The 22844-nt window shown below is 38.3% G+C and overlaps 1 protein-coding gene across 1 annotated transcript in view; it reads right to left on the bottom strand.

Moving 5' to 3' along the window:
- The window catches only part of COL6A6 (collagen type VI alpha 6 chain), a 143211-nt gene that overhangs the window by 47172 nt on the left and 73195 nt on the right, over window positions 1–22844 (bottom strand). The window contains exons 19-24 of the mRNA XM_046646636.1: window positions 21209–21274; window positions 19837–19890; window positions 12215–12250; window positions 10344–10406; window positions 8639–8701; window positions 1379–1441 (exon numbers count right to left, since the gene is read on the bottom strand). Of these exons, the coding sequence (XP_046502592.1) occupies window positions 1379–1441; window positions 8639–8701; window positions 10344–10406; window positions 12215–12250; window positions 19837–19890; window positions 21209–21274 (345 nt within the window). The remainder of the gene's footprint in view (window positions 1–1378; window positions 1442–8638; window positions 8702–10343; window positions 10407–12214; window positions 12251–19836; window positions 19891–21208; window positions 21275–22844) is intronic.

Genomic DNA, 22844 nt, shown 5'->3' with positions numbered 1-22844 from the left:
GTCTCCTCTTATCCTTCTTACAAATAGACATCACCAAGAGTCTTTTTTAAAATACAAATGACTCTGAAACCTGCATCTCCAACCAGCCCTAAACCCTTTCTTCCATCCCCCAAACCAAGTGATTTTCTTCACTCTTACACCTGCTCTTCCCATTGCCCTTCCTGCTTCTGTGATGATGTTGCCACTCATGTTGGAAGCCCATGAATCATCTAGTCCTCTTCTCTCTGCCTCAGTTCCCTATTGGAAGAGTCCTACAGAGTCATCACGAGCCCCTCCTGTCCTCACCCTGTTAAGCCGTTTAGTCATTGCTTGTCTTGGACATAGAGCATTCCAGCTAGTCTCCTAGCTTCCAATACCTCAGCCTTCAAAATATTTCCACACTGAGTTGTCTATTTAACATCTTCCAAAGTCTGGCTGTGTTCATACACTCCATTCAAAAATTGTAAATAGCATTGTACTGGCTACCTAATAAAGTCAGTCACCACAGACTTTCTTGTTCTTTATGTGCCATCAGACAGGGTCATTTTTCATTCCCCAAATACCAACTCCCAGGTTCTCCAACCCTGTGCTTTCCTTCACACTATTTCTTCTACCAGAAATTCCGCACGCCCCCTTCTCTGCTTGCCAAAATCCTTTTCTCCTCAGATCCACTCAAAGTCTGTGTCCCCTGTGATGCCTCTTTTCCCAGCCCAGAATTATTTCTATTAATACTAAGTTTAAAGCTGCATTTCAGTCCCTTATCCCTAACTACTTTATGTCATAGATTAGCGGCTTGAAAATATTCTAAATTCTGTAGGGTTGATTCCATGTCATTTTTATCATTATACAACCCAGAAAATCTTTCCTTAAACAAATATTTACTAAGTACTTACTACATGCTGGGTACTGTTCTAAGCACTAGGGATGCAACAGTGAGCAAAGCAGACGAAGATCTCTGCTCCCCCGGAGCCGACTTTCTAGTGTAGCTGAATGCAGTACAGCGCCTTCATCTTAAAAGGTGTTCAGCAAAGGTTTTTGTACGAATGGAGGAAAGAAATAAAGGAAGAAGAAAAGATGAGAAGGAGGGAGGACAAAAGGGAGGATGGAGGGAGGGAGAGAGAAAAGAAAGCCTGCCCCAGAACAGTCCCCCTTGCCTCAGATCCCTCAGCTTAGATTGGGTGTAGGCCCTTGTGAGATTATGCTGAGCTGGAATTCCTGACCTCATCCTGGTCCACACCCATGTCCTTAGATGTTGTTGGTTCTTTAAGAATCAGGCCAGGGTGTTGGGGCAATGAGATATGCTCTCCTTTGTGTTGAAAGGGCTCTGGCTAATGTAACCAGACACCCTTCCCTTGAGGAGAAAAATTCTACCTTAGTGGGTGTAAAGAATGTGACCTACTTTATTTCCTTGGCTTCCCAGATGGCCTTGACGCCCTGCCTCTCCTCCTGGTCCTGGAGCCCCCTGAAACGAAACAAGGGTTGTAAATACAGCAGGACATACAGCAACCTTCCTTTAAACCCTTTGTGTTTCTTCTAGGGGAAAATGAGCCACAGACAGGAAAAGAGTTATGGCTTTATTGATTCCTGCTCTGGAAAAAGCATCACAGCTGTCAGATAAAGACTAGTAAATAAAAGAAAATTAATCAAGTAATTCATGCCAGATGTTGCCTAAATGATTGTGCTTCCTTTTGAGTCTTCTCTTCCAAAGAGATTTTAGGTTCTCACTGTTTTGCTGTTAGAGCAGATGTTGCTCAAATGTCTAACATTTAAAGAAGGCAGTCCAGATGACATTTACCTTGAACTATATTCTTCCTGGTTCCTTGCTTTGGCAGAAAGCATTTTTTTTTAAAGGTAAACATCTTTATTTGCAAATAATATGATTTAAACAATAGAAAGCTAAAGAAACTTTACTAAAAATAATTAGCATTAATGACAAGATATGTTCAGGTGGTACAAGATAAATAAATATTCTGAAATAGTTTTCTTTTTCCTAGTGATAGGTTAGAAAAGTAAATGTAAATAAATTCCCATTTGCGAATGGAGACAAAACTGTAAAATACTTAGACTACATTTAACAAGAGAGATACGGGACCTAAATAAAGAGAGTTTTAAGATCTTATTGAAGAACATAATAACAAAACTTTAACAGATGGACACACATACCACGCCTCTATATGGAAAATCTATTTGATATAATAGAAGTCTCTCCAACATCCTAGAAAGCATGTTTTATTGGAACAAGTTTAACGCCTAACATTTTTAAAAAATCCCAATTCAGAGACAGCCTGACTGCCTTCCTATATTATTGACACTTGGGATCAGATTTTTCTTGGGGATGTCTACATGCATGGCAACAGAAATCTCTTTTGGTTAAACTGTTTACAGGTATTTGTGAATAATCCCAATACCAGTGAATGGAAATCATTTTCACAATTTTTTTTTGGTGTGGTTACTATAATTTAAACATAAATAAACCAAATCTTCATATAAGCATGATACTCAGCAAACGAATTTTGTTGAGAAGAAAAAAAAATTATGACATTAACCTTTTCATCTTTTAAAAAATTTAAAATGTAATCAGTTGGACATAAAAATTTTCCTAATAGCAAAGATTGTTTAACAATGAATTGGTTACAAGGGAAGATAATAATGATCTTTCCACAACAGTCTGTCTTCTCCCCTCCCTTTTTCATCTTAAAAGAAGAGTCTCAACTTCTTCATCCTTCATGGTTCTCAACGCTTTCTGTTCTAACTTTCACTCTACCATTTCATGGAGCTATGTCCTGTGAACTTTGTGTTCAATCCAGTTGACTTTTTTTCTGTTCTTACCTTATTTGAATTTGATCATGTATTTTTTGAAACTTTTTCCATTAACTTCTGTAACACCAAGTTATCATGGTCTTTCTGCTCCCTCTCTGGTCTCTTCTCAGTAAACTTCCGAGACTCTCCTTCTTCTATTTGCCTCTTAAATTTCCATGTGTCCCAAGGCTCCATCCTCTAACTCTATTTTCTTACTTCATCCCTCTTCATGAGTGATACTCCCATTGATTCCCATACCACTTCTACAAAATGACTCCTAGATATATGGATCTCTAGTCCAAACCACTCAACTGAACACCAGACTCATAATAAAATGCCTATTGGATATCCTGTAGGGATTGATCACCCAAAATAATTATATTTACCATAAGTCATGCTTACTTAGTCTCATATTCTTTTCATTATGGAATGGTGCCACCCTTTACTCCCCCTGAAATCCTAGCCAGAAACCTAAGAATCATTCTAGACCCCTCCCTCTACGTCATTTCTCAAATTCAATCAGCTACAAGTTCTACAGGTTCTGTCCCCTTTCTGTATCCCTCTCTCTTCCATTCCCTTTGCCATCATCTACCTTCAGGCCCTTTTAGCATTCTGCCTAAATGCCTGGCTTCCCTGACTGTAGCTGGCCCCTTTCTAATCCATTCTCTGTTCCTTTTTCCTTTTGATTTAAAACATCAGGCTGATGCTGCCACTTTGTCTGAAATTCTGAATTCTGAGTAGCCTTCAGAATAAAGTTGAAGGTTTTATTAATGTGTAAAATCCCCCAAAACGTTGGTATAGCATGCCTCTGAAGTAGTCATCTGTGACTACTTTAATCACTGTACGATATGGCTCATCAGACCATTTGAAGCCGCCAAATACTTCTTGTTGTCTTCTCTCTCTACACTGTGAAGGTTTTTTTCTTAGCAGGTCCATTTTTCTGTTTGGGGAGCTGTACAATATCCCTCTCTTGAAAATCTTACTTTTAGCATCACTGTTTCAAGAAGAATACCTGAACTCTCTGGCTGTGTTGGGTCTAACCAATTATTCCACAGGTTCCTGTAGTCTATATGTAATTGTTTATTTATTTCTCCTCTCATCCACTAGATACTAGCCTGTACATTCCCTGAAGGAAGGGGCATATCCTATTGACTTCATATCTCTGGAACTTAGTACCGTACCTAGAACCCATCAATCTACCCATGTATTCATCTATCTATCCATCCACCTATCCAGGAATGGTCCCCAAGAGGAGTGAAATAATGTTGAAATTTTGTTTTTCCATATGACATTTTCATGTACTTTACAGAAGGAGATGAAGTAGAGAGATTTTAATTGTTCTTGACACCAAGGGGTAAATTGGAAATCCTGCCTAGGAGCTCTCTTTCTGTGCTTCCTTCAGATAGAATAAGCTCTGTGTGATGTAGGAGATTTCTGGGAGATTACTTCATGTGTAGCCACCTCAAGCACACACAAGTTCAATGATATTATCCTGTTTGAAAGCCCTCCAAAATAGAAGATTTCTTGGGTGGACGGATGGATGCAGACAGGGCTTTGTCATTACAAGATCAGAAAACATGATTCTGTTTCCTGTGCAAGACCACACAAAGTACCAAACTGGGGTCTGTGACTACTTGAATGGGGCTCAAGTGTCAATGAATGGTTACCCAGATATATTACCTACTCAAATACTGCTGGTTGTATAAGGGACCATGTTTCTAAAGGAAAGAAGAAAAATTCCCTGCTACACCCAAGATATCAGAGTCAAAATGTTGCCTTGATCTGAGGTCAAGAGCAGCTGTGGAGTATAAAGAGAGGCTTAGGGCATTTAAAGGGAAAGGGTATTAGCTAGAGGTCAAATGTCCATTGGCTTTGTTGTAACGGCGGCCTTTTATTGAGCATTTATTTTGTGCAAGGTTATGTATAGACTTCATCAATCCTTACAACACCACAATGAGATACATATTATTAACACCACTTTACCAAGCAAAGACAAATTTTCAAAGCATTTAACCCAAAATCATTCAGTTAGTAAGAGAATGAGATGAGAATTGAACCTGATTCTGACTCTAAAGACTGAACTCCCAGCCACTCTGTCTGCTGTTCTGAGTCCCGTGTCTGGGACAGGATTCTCAAACTCTTACCATCCATGCACCAGCTGAGATTGGAGTTTTAAAAATGTGAATCTCCAAACTTGATGTTGGAGGCTGGGGCCAGATCTAACCTCCACTACAGGGACTTGGGCTGGGGCCCTTTTGTTCATGTTGAGACTGTCACAGCGTCCTTGGCAATCACAACCGGTTTAGTGTTAAATGAGGGTAGAAAGGAGATGTTTAGAGTTTAAATGTTTTAAAAAATTGTGCTTACATAGCATTCTATCAGAAGGGATTGCACTAGGAGTTTGGGATTGATGGCTGGGGCATTGCCAAGGACACCTTGACTTGGGATAGGATATGGCAGGGTGGGGGCAAGAGGTGTGGGTACTTCTCACATTTAAAAGGAATCTTGTCACTTACTGTTTTCATGAGAGTAAAACCTTGCCTACACTCACAACCAGCAAATATCAGGCTGGGGTGAAATAATCCAAGGAGATTAAATGCTCAGTTTCTATAAGAGTCAAATATGAGTTAAGTCTGAGAAAACAAAAACCAAGAGGTCAGCAAGGGTGGGCTAATATAAGAACAAACCCCAGGATACTTGGGAAGATGTTAATCTGGACATGGCTAGTCTATGAGACAGCCCCTAACCTCAACTTCTAATCCTTCATGCATCCTACACTTCATTCATATTGAACTGTTTATGGTTTCCCAAACTCACCTCGACATCTCTTTTTATATAACCTAATTCATTCTCCTGAGTGCCTGCCTTTCCCTCAGTCAGCTGGAAAACACTTCCTCAGCCTGCAAAAGCTAAGCCAGTCTTCTTCTTTAACTCCATCCTTTCTTCCACCACACTACCTTGAGTATAATTCTATGTTAACATTTAGCACATCACATATCAATTATTTGGGTTCATGAGTCTCCCTTATGAGACTGGGAGCGCTTGAGGGTAGGGTCTGTGTCTGATTCATCCTTTTATCCTACTACAGGTCTTTACACACAGGAAATACTCAGTAAATGTTTGTGAAATGAGTAATAGGAATGGTTGATGGATCATGCAACGTAGACTATGCAGAATTATGAAATCCGATGATTGCAATACAGATTACATATTGTTATATTGTTATTATTATTATGGCCTTCCCTGGATTGGGGACTAGCATGCTTTGGGCATATAATTTCCCTGTTAAATTTGTAATGTTGATGCAATATTGTAGTATTAAACATTTATATAGTGCTTACTATATTGTGGGCACTGTTCTAAGCACCTACATATATTAAACCATTTAATTTTCACAACAATCTGATGAGGTAGCTACTACTACTATTCCTACTTTACAGCAGAGAAAACTGAGGCACTGAGAGGTTAAATAAACTACCCAAGCCCACACAGCTAGGAAGGTACAAAGCTGGCAATCAAACCCAAGCAGCCTAACTCCAGATTCTATGCCCTTGACCACTACACTATGCTTTGTAAAGATGACAATAGAAATTTTACTTTGTATCCCAAATTTACACTGAATAACTTCAATCTTTATTGATATTGCATATGACACTAGTGATTATTTCACTAAAAAAACCTAAGTATTTAAAGAATTATTCCAGCTCTAATTGGAATTTGTATTTTATGTCTGATTTTCCAGTCCTTTTCTAGGCATTGGTTACATTAGCATAGGACTTTAAGGTAAACCAAACAAGAAGGGAACAAAGGAAGGTACAAAAGAATATGCCATTCCTTTCAAAGTTCTTTCTCTTTCTTGTGCCATGGACCATATTTCTTTTATATCATAGCCATATACTTGGCTGGATTAGAACAAGTTTGATTTATGCAGAATGCCCCAGCACTGCATAAATTAACAAGCCTTCAGAACACTGTCAACAGAAATTACATCCCTTTTTCTAAATGTGTATCCTAAGAAAAAATTTAAAGCCCACAATTAGAAAGCACTCATGTTATTCCACTCGAATGGCTGGTTCTTGTGTGCTGTAAGACAATGTGAAGCCTATGTCAGTGGATTTATAGAGCCAATAAAGTATAACACTCTCTTGTATATCTGATTGTGCTTGTCTCCTGTGGTTTTCCTTTGAAAATAACAATTTTGAGATCTCATTTGTCATGTCCTGAACATAGAAACTTCTACATATCTTTGAAATAGCACTTTTGCTGTGTTGACAAGAGTATTTCAGAAAAAGCAAAGAAAGAGACCATGCCTTCCAGTCAGATAAATGGAAGAGCTAAATAAGAGAGAAGTGGTACTTTTGACTAACTCTGGCAATACCAAGAGGTTGAATGATTTATGACTATGATCAACCTTGCCAAGGCAAGATTAAAGGGGACTTACTCATAGAAGGACATTATAGAGCAAATGGAATAAGTTATTCTAGTAACAGGCACTTGGATATAATTTTGGATTACGGCAAGGGAATTAGCAAGCTCTTTGGATTTCCAGCCATGTATATCTCAATATTTTACATAAACAGATGAGATAATCATCAGATATGTTTCCCTTGGCATTTACCATTTTTTAAAAAGTCTCAATTTGTGGTGCCAGCAAGCTTTTAATGATTCAAGGGTGTGAATGCAAAATAGTTACTTTTCATCAATTTAATCCTACCATGAAATTGTAAAGTTTTCATGCTTTTTGAAGGAGCACATTCATCAAAATTGGGAAAAAATATCCTCATGAGCAGTAATTAATATGCTTTAAAATATTGTGTCATGAGATACAAGTTTATGCAAATAACTTCTTAAATATTTCAATGATGAATACATCCACTTAAGTGTTGGACCACTGCCCAGTTTAACAAATGGAGACAAAGTAATGGATTCACTTCATCCTCATGTCAGCCGACAGAGCGCAAGTCCCAACTGTGTCTCTTTCATTCATTTACCTATTGATTCATTATCCAAATATGCATTGAGCTCTACTGCGTGGCAGCATTGTCTTTCTGGGCTTTCGGATATAGCGTAAGCAAGACAAAGTCCTGGCCCTCATGGAGCTTACAATCTAGAAGGGGAGACAAACAGCTAAATAAATAAATATATACTATAATAGCAGACTGGCAGGGCCAGATCATGTAGGACCTTGCTACTCCAAGTGTGGTCCAGGGACCAGCAACGTCAGCATCACCTCGCAGCTTATGGGAAGTATAGAATCTCCACCCCAGACCTACTGAACCAGAATCCTGCATTTTAATAAGTTCTCTAGGTGATTTTTAGGTGTTTTTTAAGCACTTTGAAGTTGGAGAAGTGATTTTGGACGGTCATTCCCGACGCTGGGTGTGTATATCAGAATCACCTGGGGAGAAATTAAAGTCGCTGATACCCTGGCCTCACCTCCAGACATTCTGATTTAAGCATTCTGGGGAGGGTCCCAGGTGGTGGAGTGTTTTACAGTCTGCCCAGGAGATTCCCATGTGCAGCTAGATTGAGGACCACTGAAGTAAGTTGTATTTTGGGTGTGATGGGAAGTCCCTGAGGATTGACATCAGGGGAGTGACGTGGCCTGATTTACACAGAGGAAGAGTTCTTAACCTCACAGTAATGGCTGAGCTGCTGAGGAAAACCATCTTCCATCTGCTGTCTGAGAGAATGACAGCCCTCCCTGCAAGGTGGCTACCATGTCGAGCACTGAAGACAAACCTAACACTTTTCTGGTTCACAGGTAATAAATAGCTCCACCTGCAGGGAAGAAACCACAGGACATCCATATTAGAGCCAGAATCAAAGTGAGAGGCAGCTACTTTCTCTCATGACATACCTGGGGACCTTTACCTCCCAGACTTCCTTTATCTCCTTTCACACCAGCCTCTCCTCTTGGACCCTATGTACAGAGAATTAAAGCATTATTTTCTCCCTAAAAGAGAACACTTGAATATCAACTTGGATATTAAAAGTGGAAACGTCGTCAGTAACAGGGACAGAAGTTGGGAAAAGAACTCTCATGCTTTGGGTTCCGTCTTGATCTGTTGAGCTCTCCCTCTGTGCAGAGGATACAAGGGTCCAGTCTGACATTTAGGTGGTTGGGCATTTGTAGTCAAAGTGAAAGAATACCAAACAGTTGAATTTTTCAGTATTGTTTTCTAATTATCCTAAGCATCTTTATACTCCAAATGTATACATTTCTTATGTTAAAAAGAAAAAATAATCCTAAATTACATAAATCTGAACCTAGAATATTTAAATGGATTTTCTGTTCGAAAACCACACCAAAGACTGGTCATAAATAAGATACAACATGCAGTAAGATAAAATTTGGATGTTTCAACTTCTAGAATATTATATTGCCTATTAACTGTGGCTTCCATACATTTTGCAGAGAAACCTTCATTCTGTGTTTGGTTTTACATCTCCTTTTAAATTATGTCATGAAAAAAGGGAGAGTCTATAAAATGGAAGAAGGGGTGTTGTAGTGTTACTTGTTTAGCATGGAATAAAGCCAGCCAATTTATTGAAATTCTTCCCCACAAGCCCAGGGGCAAGTATTTCTTCACTGAATGTAAGAAAAGGGAAATTTCCTCAGCTGGCAAGTAAGACAAAGAAAAGCAATCAAGTTAGAAAAAGAGAGAGGTCCAAGGAGAAGACCGTCCACTCTCTGAAATCTTGGTCAAACGTGGACAAAGTTTCTCTTCATGTCTAAGGATATTTTGCCCACTTTCCATGCACTGAGCTGCCAACATATAATAATTACTTTAATTTTTTAAACAATGTGGATCAAAACTTTGAAAAATTGCAGAATCACTGTTTATTGTGCATTTGCCAAATAGCAAAATGATTTCTCAAGCTTTCACAACGAAAAGTTTGGAGAGAAAAAAATTATGTTCTAACTTTCTGTAATTTGACCTTCTTCTTTCATTTCAGCATTTTCTAGGACTCCCTTTCCCTTCTCACTATTGTCTTAGGGTAGATTTTGCCCTTTCTGGCACATGCTTCCTTTACCCTCATGTGATCAGGGTAAGAGCCAACCATGGCTTGCTCCTTGCAAAGGAAAAAGTACTTAAGGCAGCTCCCTGGAGAGGTGAGCTAGAGAGAACAGGCTGAGCGCCACGCTATAGGCCACCCAGCTGAAGACTTCAGCTGTATGTGGAATAAATCTTTCCTAGAGCAGAGCCAATTTTTCTATATCATGGGCATCCAGATATGTAACATTGAGCTCTTACTGTGCTAAACGGACCAAAATTCCCAGTTCTGAGGCTCAAGGTCTGCCTAGAATACCCTAGCTTGCCTGAACCCATCACACAGGGGACCACTGCCCAGCATGTTCATTCTCTCTTCATCTCTTGACTGGGACAAAACTTAGATAAAAGAGATCAAATGCTGTATAAGTCAAGACTACACTGCTTCCTCACTTTATTACCCTGAAAACACTTTAAACCTCTGCAATTCTGTAAGGGGGTGTGAGCGGTTCTATCAAGGATTCAGATTCTTCTTTATGTTCTCACACTCTGATTTGTCTTGATACATACCTGAGGGCCCTTAAGTCCCAATGAGCCTTCAAGTCCATCTGGGCCCGGGATGCCTGTTGTCCCCTGTGGTGAGAGAGAATCAACCTGTTAACACTGTTTCCGGAGAATTTTGTCTCCTTTATATGCAAGATTATAAATATTTTTTCAATCACAATGGCAGTGCAGGATCTATGCAAAAATACAAAAAATACAGGAAAATACAAAGAAGGAAATAAAAATCTTCTATAATCTCATCAAGCAGAGATAACCACAGCTGATTATGTTGGTGTATTTGCTTCTAGTCTTTATACATATGCACGCACACACACATACTCCCTTCTGTTCCTAAAACATTTGCAATATACTATAACTAACTTGGGTATTTGGCCTGAAAAAACTTACAATTTACTTCACATTTTCTTCAGGCATCTTACAAGGTTATATTTATATTCAGATAGATTAACTATCTAGGGATCAAAAGTTGAGCATTCTCTTCACATTGTCCTTGAACTCTGCCACAGATAAGAACTCCAAAAAGAGTAAAGAAGGATTAAAAAGTTTAATTTAGGCAACTGTTAGGATAGCCTAAGTTTATGTTTCAGTTGTTACATGGTTAGATGTAATTAAATGTCCCTCCCTGACATCTTTTCCTAGAAATCAGAAAGAGGAAATTTCTCAACACTTTCTCTCCCCAATTTCATTTGACTCATTTCGTGCTGTCTTTTGGACTTGCTATCCTTTGAGTTAAAGTCTAACCTTGAAGTGTGTGTGCATGGGGGCAGGGTAATGTCTGTGGATGGTAAACTTTCTTGGTCTTTATCTGAAAATGTCTATTTTATATCCACTCATAGCTTAGTTAGGTATAAAATTCTAGGTTAACAGTTATTTTTCTTCTGCACCTGCAAGATACTACTTTGCTGTTTTCTGGCATGTATTACCATTGAACAGAAGTCTGCTGCAATCTAATTTGTTATTCCTTTTATGGGTAAAACTGTTCTTTCTCTCTGAAAGTGTTTAAGATGTTTTCTTTAACATTCTGGAGTTTCAACGTGTTGTGACTGAGAGTGTATTTATTATTTACCCCCTTAGTATTTTTAATCTGAGGACGCGTGTTTTTTGTAAAATTTTGTAAAATTTTAAGTCAAAACTGCTCTTTCATAAATATTGGAAGTTCATGAAACATGTATAACATATCACCAACATATACAAAGGGGATAAGATATGACATTTGGTATAGTCAACTTTTGAACACAGCATTCAGAATATCCAATTTGGATTAGAGTTTAATGGTACTCTTGGTTTAAAAGGGGTTTATGTGAATTGTGAGCAAGGTTTCAGAGTTAATTGAACAAAAATCTAAAAGAAAGGTTACCCACTGAGTTATTAGAGTTTATACTTGAAATCCCAACAGAGTTAAATTTGACAATGATTGGGCCAAATACTATGTCTTTCTCATTAATTATAAGAGTTTTGTTTTTGTTTTTGTTTTTGGTGAGGAAGATTGTCCCTGAGCTAACATCTGTGCCAATCTTCCTCTATTTTGTATGTGGGACACTGCCACAGAATGGCTTGATAAGCAGTGTGTAGGTCCCCACCTGGGATCTGAACTTGCAAACCCCACACCACTGAATTGGAGTGCATGAACTTAACCACTATGCCACCAGACCAGCCCCTAATTATAATTTTTGGTTAAAGTGCCCAAATTTTCATTTTCTTTCAAGATTTGAATTCTTGAAATTGTAGCCTAACAGTTTTCCATTTTATTCCATAATCAATAGCATCAAAAAGTGAAAGAACTTTAGGTTTGGAAGAGACTTTCTAGAGCCTTCCTTCCAGCTCCTCGATTGGACACAGAATATTTATCACTTGGAGTTAAGAAAAAATCATTGTACCTGGGGGCCTGTGTGTCCCCTTCGGCCATGAGCTGCCTAAAATAGGAGGAAAGTGTAGATATTATTAACCCTGAAAAAATGCTTTTTATATTTAACTTAAATTAGTAATGGACACCTTAAGGTATGGACACTTTAAAAATAAATTCCCACCTATTGCTTAAAACATTTAATTATCCACTGCACCATGAAAGCAAAATGTTGCCATCTCTGAATTTCTATCCTGTGGCAATAGGTAATTGAAATCATAGACAATGGAAATCTATAGATACTTATGAGAACAGATCGTGGTCAATAATTCACCCCACACTAAACTATTACTACAGCTGGTTACTAGCTCCAAAATTGACTGACTTGAATTTTATTTCTTTTCATTTTTCCAAAGTACTACCAAGTAAGCCAGAAATCAGGAGTGGAGTGGCCAAAGGCAGGAAGCCAGACGGAAAACTGGGAGAACTGACTCCATGAACTTTCTTATAGATTCATTTCAGAAGCTAAAGATAGCCACACTAATTTTATCCCCTTCCCCACAAAAGCCAAATCATATGCTTATCTGTAAAAAAGGAAAGAATCACCCCAAGCATTCAAAAGTTACTCAATTCAGCATGATAATAAAATATCCAATCAGAATAATGGCACTACATAATCAAGTGGATTTTTCCTACTACTCTCATATGTAAGGTTAGGGTCTGGGTATATTCCAGATCAATATTTCATAGATCAGGAAATCAAGAGACAAAGACATTTTATTGTCTAACTTAGGATCTCTTGGTAAGGTTATAGCAAGACTGACATTCAGGATTTGCAAAATTCAATAAATATCAGACAACATTTTCTTGATGGAAATTTATTCGAGGTATTCAGGTCAAAATTCTATGTGAGGCCAGTCCTGTTTTGCAGACTTTAAATTCTTCTAATCATATTTCAGTCAAAATCTGTTGTTATCCAGGAAACAGGCTGTGTATCTGGGGAAATGGTTGGAGGCCTATTTCTTTAAAACCCTGATGAGTCATCTTGGATGAAAGTCTAAATCATATCGGAGGGAGGAAAAGAAGCTCTCTCCACTCATTTAGCACAAAGGTTTCTCTGTTCTGGTTCAGTTCGCTTCAGTTTCATTCAGAAAAATATCCACTAAGGATCTACTACCCATGAAGCACATTGATAGGAACCATAGGAGCATAAAGCTGACACACACATAGTTCTTGACCTCAGGGGACTCTCACTTTTTGGGTTCGGGAGGAGAGAAATATTACAAATATTTACAAGGCAGAGTATGGCAAATGCCAAAAGAAAGGGAAGATAGAAAGACGGGTTTCAAAGAAAGCCATCATATCTAGTTGGTCAAATCACAAAAATCTTCCTAGAGGAAGACATTTTTGAGATGGGTTTCACAGATCGCATAGGAACTTTACAGGTAAAGGATGAAAGAAGTCTCTCTAGTAGAGGGTACAGCCTAAGTAATGAAGTAGAAGCAGGAAAATAGGAAACGTATTTGACAGTGGCAAGTCTGGGTCAAAAGTGTGAGAACAGAGAGGAGTAGTAGGGTTACCAGGCAGAAAATACTAGGCTGAAGGGTCCATACACCATTTAGTAGAAACCACTGGGGTTCTTGCAGCAGGAAATGTACATGACCAGACATGGGCTCTAGGTGGATACATCTGGTTGTGGTAGGAGCAACTGAATGAAACCTTATATTCAGACAAAATAAAGAGCTTCCTGCATGATATGATTTAAGGGATATGAAACATCCAAAGATTTTTGCATCCAAAAATCTTTCTCTGATCCACTGTCACAAAGTCTGAAACATCATCAATAAACGTTTGTTCTCTGTGTCTTGAAGGTTTGATTTTGGAAGAGCTTGATTAAAATTAGTTATCTCAACACTGTTTATTGAGCTCCTGCTCCCTGTGAGGCACTAGGATGAGTAGTGGTGAGCAAAAACTGACTCCCGTCCCTAGGCAGGAGTTTATGGGCCTAATGGAGGAGACAGACTTTGATTCACCCTACACACAAATAATGGAAACATCTACAGAAGTAATCACCTAGAAACTTTGTTAATAGCTATTTGAGAATTAAACTCTAAATGAAAGTCATGGGTTTAGATACCTTGGGTAGGTGTGAAAGAAAGAAAACAAACAAATAGGGGAGATAATTTTACAATTTGGCTGCAAATTTTCAAATATTTCAGATGGGAAAGATTAAATCACAAATGTCTTAATGGCTTTCCCAGGGGCTGGCAGTTGTCTGATAACACACCCAGACAGCCTAACTTATCTGTGAAATTGAATGCGAATGGTCACATCAAGGAAGACAATCTCTGCAAAGAAAACCTGAGAGCAAGAAGACTCAGAACAGGATACTCAGTCCCTTGGTCCTCCACAGCCTGGCATTCTGGTGGTTTACCAAGGCCTATTTCCCTGGATAGGTATGGACTGATTTGGGACACAGAATCCCCAGGGAAAAAGTGGGACACTTTCAATAATAAAAATCATATTAATATTGACTCTCAATGGCAAACTCATTCACAATGATGAATGACTGTCCTACAGCACTTCAAGCTGCCCCTAAAGCTGCCAAGAGAGATGAAAAGGGCACAGCATAACTAACAGCCCTCTGGACCAAATAGGACTGGAGGCCATGCTTTAGTTTGAGGCTACACTTGCTTCTCCTCATCCATGGCACAAGAATAGATTCCAATTCTCAATAAAATTTGGCTCAGAAAGAGCAAACCTCCCATTCCCTCCAACCCCCAATGGCCAATCCATTATAGACTCCCGGCAGAGCACCCGTAACAGCTTGTTATCCCTACAGGTCTGTCCCTTCTACAACAGTAGTTTTCAACTGCAGGAGGGGAATTTAGCACCCATCCTTCCCTCAGAACATTTGGCAATGTCTGGAGACATTTTTCGTTGTCCCCAATCAGGGGTGCTACCAGCACCTAGTGGGTCGAGGTGAGGGATGATACTAAACATCCTACAATGCACAAGACAGCCTCCCACAACAAAGAATTATTTGGCCCGAATGTCAATAGTAAGTCAGACACTATGCTCTACAACCTGATTCTAAGTTCCCTGAGAGCGAAGATTATGTCTTATTTGAGTTTGTAGCTCTAGCAGTTAGTAGAGTTGCAGGTACATTGTAGGTGTAGGTAAATATTTGCCAAATGAATGAAGGTCAGATTTGATTTCCCTGCATGCCACACCCTACCACTGGCCATCCTTCATCACTTAATCAGTTCAGCAGAATCTTGTTGCACTGAGGAATCCTCATGCTCATTATCTACCTACATTTTAGAGTGTTTCAGTCAGTGGTATAGATTTTTCTTTTTTCTATAAGGATTGTGACTTTACTGTTATTATAAAAATGGTACATGTTGATTTTTAAACATTAAAATGCAGAAAATACACAAAATAAAAACTTAAAAGTCATCCCAAATCCTCCATCTAGAGATAACTAGCATTAACATTTGATAATCATGATTCCTGACATTTTTTCATGCATGGTTACAGGTAGAGTTCTAAATAGTGGCCATTTTGATTAAAAAGGGATCGTGCTATTCATGATATTTTAAAATTAAAGTATTACATTTAATTTTACTTGAATTTAATAGAAGAAAAATTAAAACTGAAAGAATTGGAAGTGTCAGATAGTAATATTTCTTAGCAATAAGAAATATACACTCCTAAAAGAGGAGATAATGATTATGAAAAAAAAATTAGGAGTTTAGGGCGTGTTTGTAATACATATTTTAGCTTAAGATGACTGTTAGACATTGACTCTCTACAATGAAAGATGAGGACATAGTATATTGGTACTTTTCCTGCTTTCCTATTTTCACGTGATTTTTGGATTGTCAAATGTATAGCATTTACATTTTGTTCTGTAATCACAATTTCTGTGATTTAGTCTTATCTCTATACTTAAAGGGATTCAAATTATTATCATAAAATTTTAAATAAAGGATCATGGGAGCTACATTGCCTGAGTTTTTGAAGGCTTGCTCATATTGATTACTCATACGCTTTAAAGGACACCTTGGGTGGGTATAAAAATCTTGGGCCACTCTATTTCCCTCAGAACTCTGTAGCCATTCTACTGTTCGCTTTTGGCCCGGAATTACAACATTCAGGCTAAAGGCTAAAGACAGAGTTTCCTATCTTTTCTGTTTGGAAATTCTCGTGATTCTTTCTTTACAAAATAAGTTTGGTAATTTCATCAGGTTGTGGCTCAGGGTTGATATTTTTATATCAATTTTTTTCTGAGTCAGAGTATGCCTTTTCTACCTGCATATTTGAGGCTTTGTTTCAAGAAGTTATCTTTTAATACATTTCTGAATCTTTTTACATTACATTTGGTTTGTTTAATTTAGTAATGCAAATCGTACATTTGCTGGCTCTCCATTGTAAATATTCCATTTCTATCATTGCTTTTGCGGCTTCTTGATTATATATGCCTGACTACTTTTAGTCATATTTATTCTAATTTTTTTCACTTCTAATATATCTTATTTTCTACATTTTTTTCCTTTTCCATTACTCCCCAAGCACTACCAGCTTGCTTTCTTCACTTTCTATTGTCTTGACAGTTCTTTAAACTCTTTTTTTTAGGGCAATTCATGTTGTCTCAATTTTTTTTGAGACTTTGGAGAACTATTTGCAAGAACTGCTCTACTTTTTCCTTGAATAGTTCCTCTTCTAGTGAGGGTTTACCTGCCCTTTGCTCACATAATTTTCTTCCTCTTCTCTTGCAATTTCTATGCGTAGTTCCTGATTAGCAATCACCTGATTAATTAATAATGAAGATTATTACTGACTATTAATCACCTTTGAATAGGGCCCCTATTTGCTGAATAACTGTATGGGGTGTAGCTGGACTTGAGTCAGTAGTTTTCATGTAGACATGCTGTCTCAAACAGTTTCTCATCATGAATTATTTCTTTTACCTTATGGCTACCTCTCCTTTCATATTTTGGCATTTAAGAGATTCATGGAACTCACACAAAGCCCTTTCAGTCATAGTTTCTCTGTGTTGTGATAGTCATTGTTTCTTCTCCTGTCTTTGCAGCCTCCATGGCCTAGACTGCTAAGTTGTAGATATTAAAAAGGGAATATTCTCTAGTTTCTCATTATTTCTGCCTCCTCTATAAACTGTGTTTCTATCAGTGTTTTCCTTGATATTCTCAAAATCTACAGTGCTCCTGAATTTTCTTCACGAGCTTTTTCAGGCCTGTGGCAGCTACTTTTAGAGAAATCTGATGCAAGCTTGAGGTCTGAGGTGGTGTGTGTCAGTTCTCGAAAGCCTCTCTTATTAGGATCCAAGGTACAAGATCTTAAAATAGTTGGCCACTATTTGTCATCATGTGTGGCTTGAAGTTGTGATCATTCTTTGTTAATCTATTTTTAATTGCTCTCATTTTTGCTAAGTTGCACAAAAGGGGAATAATATATTAAAAAACATCTTGACTTTGCCATCGTTAGCTAGAAATCTAACTTTTACTCCTGAATGACACTGCTGAATCTATGACCCAAGATGGGGCCATATTTCTCAGGAGTCGTGCAGTTTAAATAATACATGGTGATACTGCATTAGCATCTAGAGAGAGTGCAACCTCTATAAAATAATAAAAGTACCTCTCCCATACCAGGATTTCTTGGATGATAGTCTTTAAGTTCTAAATATTTTCCTGGGCTATGTAAGCCGGCTACACCCTTTTAGAAAGTAAAATGAGTAGCAAATGTATTTATCTTTAGATGCATTAAAACAGCAGTAGTAAAGCATTCTTCCAGCAAATTCAGCACATTGAAAAAGTAATCTCTGTTCTTATTCCCATTTTCTCTACTTTGTAAGAAGAGGAGTGTGTTCCAAGGTACAAAAATGTTTTCCTGATGCAGTATCATAGCTGGTTTTATGAACTTCTGCTCAGAAAACACAGTGAAAAATAAATTTAATATATTAAACTAGTTTTTATTTGTGCTCAATTTTAAAACATTATATATTTTTTGGAGGGAGGTGAAGGAAGTTGTAGAAGGTTGGATAACTAAATAAGGAGTGGAAAGAAAATGCTGCACAGTGAGAAGAGACAGGTCTAAGGTAGAACATAATGTAGGCGTTTGAGAATATTTTATTAAAGTGACTCTTCTTATTGGATAAAGATTTTCTTTTATAATCTCTGTGCTCTTCCAAGAAGTCAAGCACAGAATCCTTTAAAAAAGTACTCATTGAAAAAATAGCAAAAAAACAAATAAACAAAAAAGACCCCAAAATGTTCCATAAGCAAGTGACCTAATTTCTCTCTTAGATATATAAGTTTATATGCAAAAATGTTTTCACCAATATGGAGGTTACTCAAAAAATTAAACATAGAAATACCATATGATCCAGCAACTCCACTTCTGGGTATTTAACCAAAAGAAACAAAAACACTAACTTGAAAAGATATGTACCTCTCCCATGTTCACTGCAGCATTATTTACAATAGCCAAGACATGGAAACAACTTAAGGGTTTATCAATGGATGAATGGATAAAGAAAACTAGTATATATATACAACGGAATATTATTTAGCTATGCAAAAGAAGGAAATCTTGCCATTTGTGACAACATGGATGGAACTTGAGGGTATTATGCTAAGTGAAATGTCAGAGGAAGACAAATACTATATGATCTCATTTTTATGTGGAATCTTAAATAAAAAAAGAACTCACAGGTACAGAGAACAGATTAGTGATTGCCAGGGGTAGGGGGTAGGGGACAGTGAAATGGGTGAAGGGGATCAAAGGTACAAACTTTCAGTTATAAAATAAATGTCATAAAGGTAATGTACAGCATGGCGATTATAATTAATAATACTGTATTGTATACTTGAAAGTTGCTAAGCGAGTAGATCTGAAAAGTTTTCATCACAAGAAGAAAAATTTGTACCTACACGTGGTGATAGATATTAACTAGACTTATCACTTAGGTGATCATTTCACAATATATACACGCATCAAATCATTGTCTTGTACACATGAAACTAATATAACGTTATATGTTAATTCTATCTCAATAAGAATATATACATAGTGCTTTGAAATTGAGCACAAATAAAAACTAGTTTAATATATTGCATTTGTTATGTATTATATTTTCTGAGAAGTTCATAGAGCCAGCTATTATACTTCATCAAGAAAATATTTTTGTATCTTGGAACACACTCCTCTTCTTTGCTAAGGCAGAGAAAATGGAAGTAAGAACAGAGGACTTACACCAGGACTGACTTCTCTGAGTAGTCATATAATTTGGCAGAGGAATGGAGTTTTGGATTAAAACGACATTGCTGGCAAGCTCAGTTAGTGAGTAGGCCAAACTTTGACCACTCTTCCTCCAACTGGCTGCTTTTTTGTTCTGTTTGCCCAGCTCTCTCTCCTGATTGGTAATTTCCCCTGCAGCCAGCACCTTTCTTCCTCAGCTTCAGGGGCTTTCCCAAATCCTTTGCCAGCTCTGTTCTCAGAGGCGCCCCAAGTCAGTTTGCCCAAGAGAGTGAGCCCCAGTGAAACCATCCTGCCCAGTCCCCACAATCAGCCATTTTCATCACAAGATAGGCCACTGGAACAGTGGGTCTCCTTGTCCAGAAGGGCTCTTACTGTCTTTCTTCTGGAGCCTGGTGTCCCAGGGGGACCTGGTGAGCCTCTTCTACCCTGTCAAAGAACAGACAGATGTATGGCAAGAATCACACAGTGTTGACACATTTCCTCTTCAACATCAGCTTGCTGTGCTCCATGAAAGGGGGATGGGAACACGCCAACTAGAGAGTTATCCTCCCTTTGGGATGCAGCATTACTTCTGCTGGTCAGAAATCACACCTCTATGTGGGTAATGAAGAACTATGGGACAAAATGCTAATGACATGGCTTCATCTATTCACCACTATCTAACTTGTGTTTAGGGCACAAGTTAGCATACTTAAATCAAACTATCCCCACTGTGTTGCCACAGAGTGGATCACTGAAGCATGCCATGTGTCAGCTATGGCTACTACTGGTTTGATTTCCACCTTGGGACATGTTCTGTTTGGCTAACTTGTGTAGATTAACACCCTAATGTGAATAAAATCTCACAATACTCACAAGTCTTCCCAAGATAGAAAAGGAGGGAATAATTATGAGTCTATAATGGGACACACATTTACCACTTAATAAAAGCGGCGGGTAACATCTACTGAAGGTGTATGATGCGGCAGGGTCAGCCATTAAATTCCCATCATGACCTTCTACAGTGGGCTATTCGTCCTATTTTGCAGATGAGAAAAATGAAGGTTTATCCAAAGTGGCCTGAGGCCGCAGAGCTGGTAAGCGGCAGAGCATGAAACAGGACCTTAGGCCTGTCCCCAAAGTAAAGTTCTTCCCACCATAGCAGACCTCTCCCCATGGTGGAGTCAACCAAGGGAACTTCCTCATCAAGAAGATACAGAGACACACATTTTCCAGATCAAGATTTTTAAAAATTCTGAAAAAGAAGTTAAGATGATCAAATTGTGACTTGTGAGATTTCATGAGATTAATCCCAAGAGACTTGCCTTGAGAGTGGGGGCTGTACAGATCTGTCAAAGCTTGTTCTTTTTATCGTGTACTATGAATAATACAGCATCTTTTTAGGGTATGTGTCTCCCGGCTCCCGGGAAGGCCAACAAGTCTTCTGCTAGTTCTCTCTATTGGCTGACCCTACATTTTAAGTTAGAGTTTAGATATCCACATTCACAGCTGAAGACCTCAAGGGTATGGCTTGGTGAAGAGCCACCCCAAATTCAGAAGAAGAAGAGAATGTTTCTTGAATCCCAGAGTAGCAGATAAGGAGGAGTAAAAGATCTTTTTGCTCCTAAGAAGTAGCTTTTCTGTATCAAGCATATATACTCTGATTCCAAATTCTTTATATGCATTTTATATTCTGTCACCAAGAACTTGAGCCTCACAGTTGTGACATCATTACAAGTTTACTTTCAAACGTCCACATAATTACTTGTCTTCCACGTTCTCCTTTCAAGCCCTTGGGTCCTTCTACACTATTGTCAACTCCAGGAAACCCCTAAAAAATAGAAGAAAAAGAGAAAAATTAATAGGTTTTGAACAATTTCTCCCTAAAAATGTAACTTGTGTATAACACATTTAGTCACTCCCAAAAAAGTTGACAAGAGAAGCCCAGCCCATTTGAAAGGAGAAGTAGGTTAAAATTATAAATGGCTTATAAGTGTTTTCTTTTCCTCCTGTGCTTTCCATGATCGGATGAGAGTGGAGACCTGAGGTGAGTGTGTGTGGGGGGAAGTGAGAGCTCACCTCAGAAGGCATAGCTGAGGGACGCCAGGGTGGCATGACTTGTGTTTGTGACAGCTCTTATCCTGGGTCTGGAGGTACCCCTTCTTGCTATTGCCAACCTTTCTCTTAACTTGTACTCTTCCTTTTTGGGGCCTTGGCAAGTTTATACTTGAGGGTTGGTAGATTTTAATAACCCCTATCTTTGGGGGAAGGCAAATGTTTGTAATGGGTTCCACCACAAGAACACAAGTACACCAAGCAGTGCTGAGAACCGTGTGTGCCACTCACTGCTTCTTTCTCCTCCTGGATGCCCAGCTGCCTTCTATCCCTAAATGCTCACCCCTAATTTTCATGTTTACTGAAAATCCTGGAATCTTGAGTTTTTCCCAATTTTCATACAAACGTTCCAGCAGGAACTCATTGAAAACAGGCACACCTGTGGGATACATATTATCCTTAGCAGGTCAAACTGAAAGCTTTCTGTCTTGGTTAGTTAGGACCACAAACAGAGCAGTGTCACCATGTTGCTGGAACGATCAATTGAGCCAGTCAATTCAGTGAATGCTCCAATAAATTGAGAGGGGACAACAATTATCCAGTCCCGCTGAGTGTCAGCTGCCGGGCTGTTTGGCTGATAGCAGCCCAGATTACCTTCATGAATCAATAAATAATTTGAGATCACCAACAGGGATGTGTCATTGTTCCAGATACTTAGTCAGCTTTTAAAACAAGTAGTTTCTACACTTACAGAGCTTAGAGGCTAACAGAGTGAAAAAGATGGGCTTAGAATTGACTTTACAATTGGTATTACTAAAACTTACACAAAAAATTATTTCTTTCCCTAACATACCAAAGCCAAGGATTATTTTCTCCATTTTCTCTTTTACTCTCAAATTCAAATATTTGTCTAAGTTCTCCAACCAGGGCATACCTAAATTACAGTATTAGAGAATTGTGTTTTGGTGAGAAAGGAAAAGGAACATAACATAAAGTCCAAAATTTTATTCCTCTCAATGTATAAACTGCTTATTGTAGTCCAACTCTGAACTATTCAATTGAAGACGTGACATTAAAAAATCACATACTAGCATATTCTACAGAATAGAACATCCCAATTTGCACATGGAGTGGTCTAGTCAGTCTGAATTTGATCTGGTCCTGTCTTTCAATTTCTATGCAACCAGACAAAAGAGTATCATCTAACACAAATTTATGATTAAACGTGAGCTCCTAATAATGATGAGCCTTACTAAACTCTGTTGCTCAGACAAATGATCTAGCTCAGTTTTTCCCCAACACTGCATGAGATTTAAAAAATACAGTTAGGTCAAAATGGGAAGTTC

Source organism: Equus quagga, chromosome 1 (assembly GCF_021613505.1).
Source record: "Equus quagga isolate Etosha38 chromosome 1, UCLA_HA_Equagga_1.0, whole genome shotgun sequence".
NCBI lineage: Eukaryota > Metazoa > Chordata > Mammalia > Perissodactyla > Equidae > Equus > Equus quagga.
This window is presented reverse-complemented; position numbering and strand designations above follow the sequence as displayed.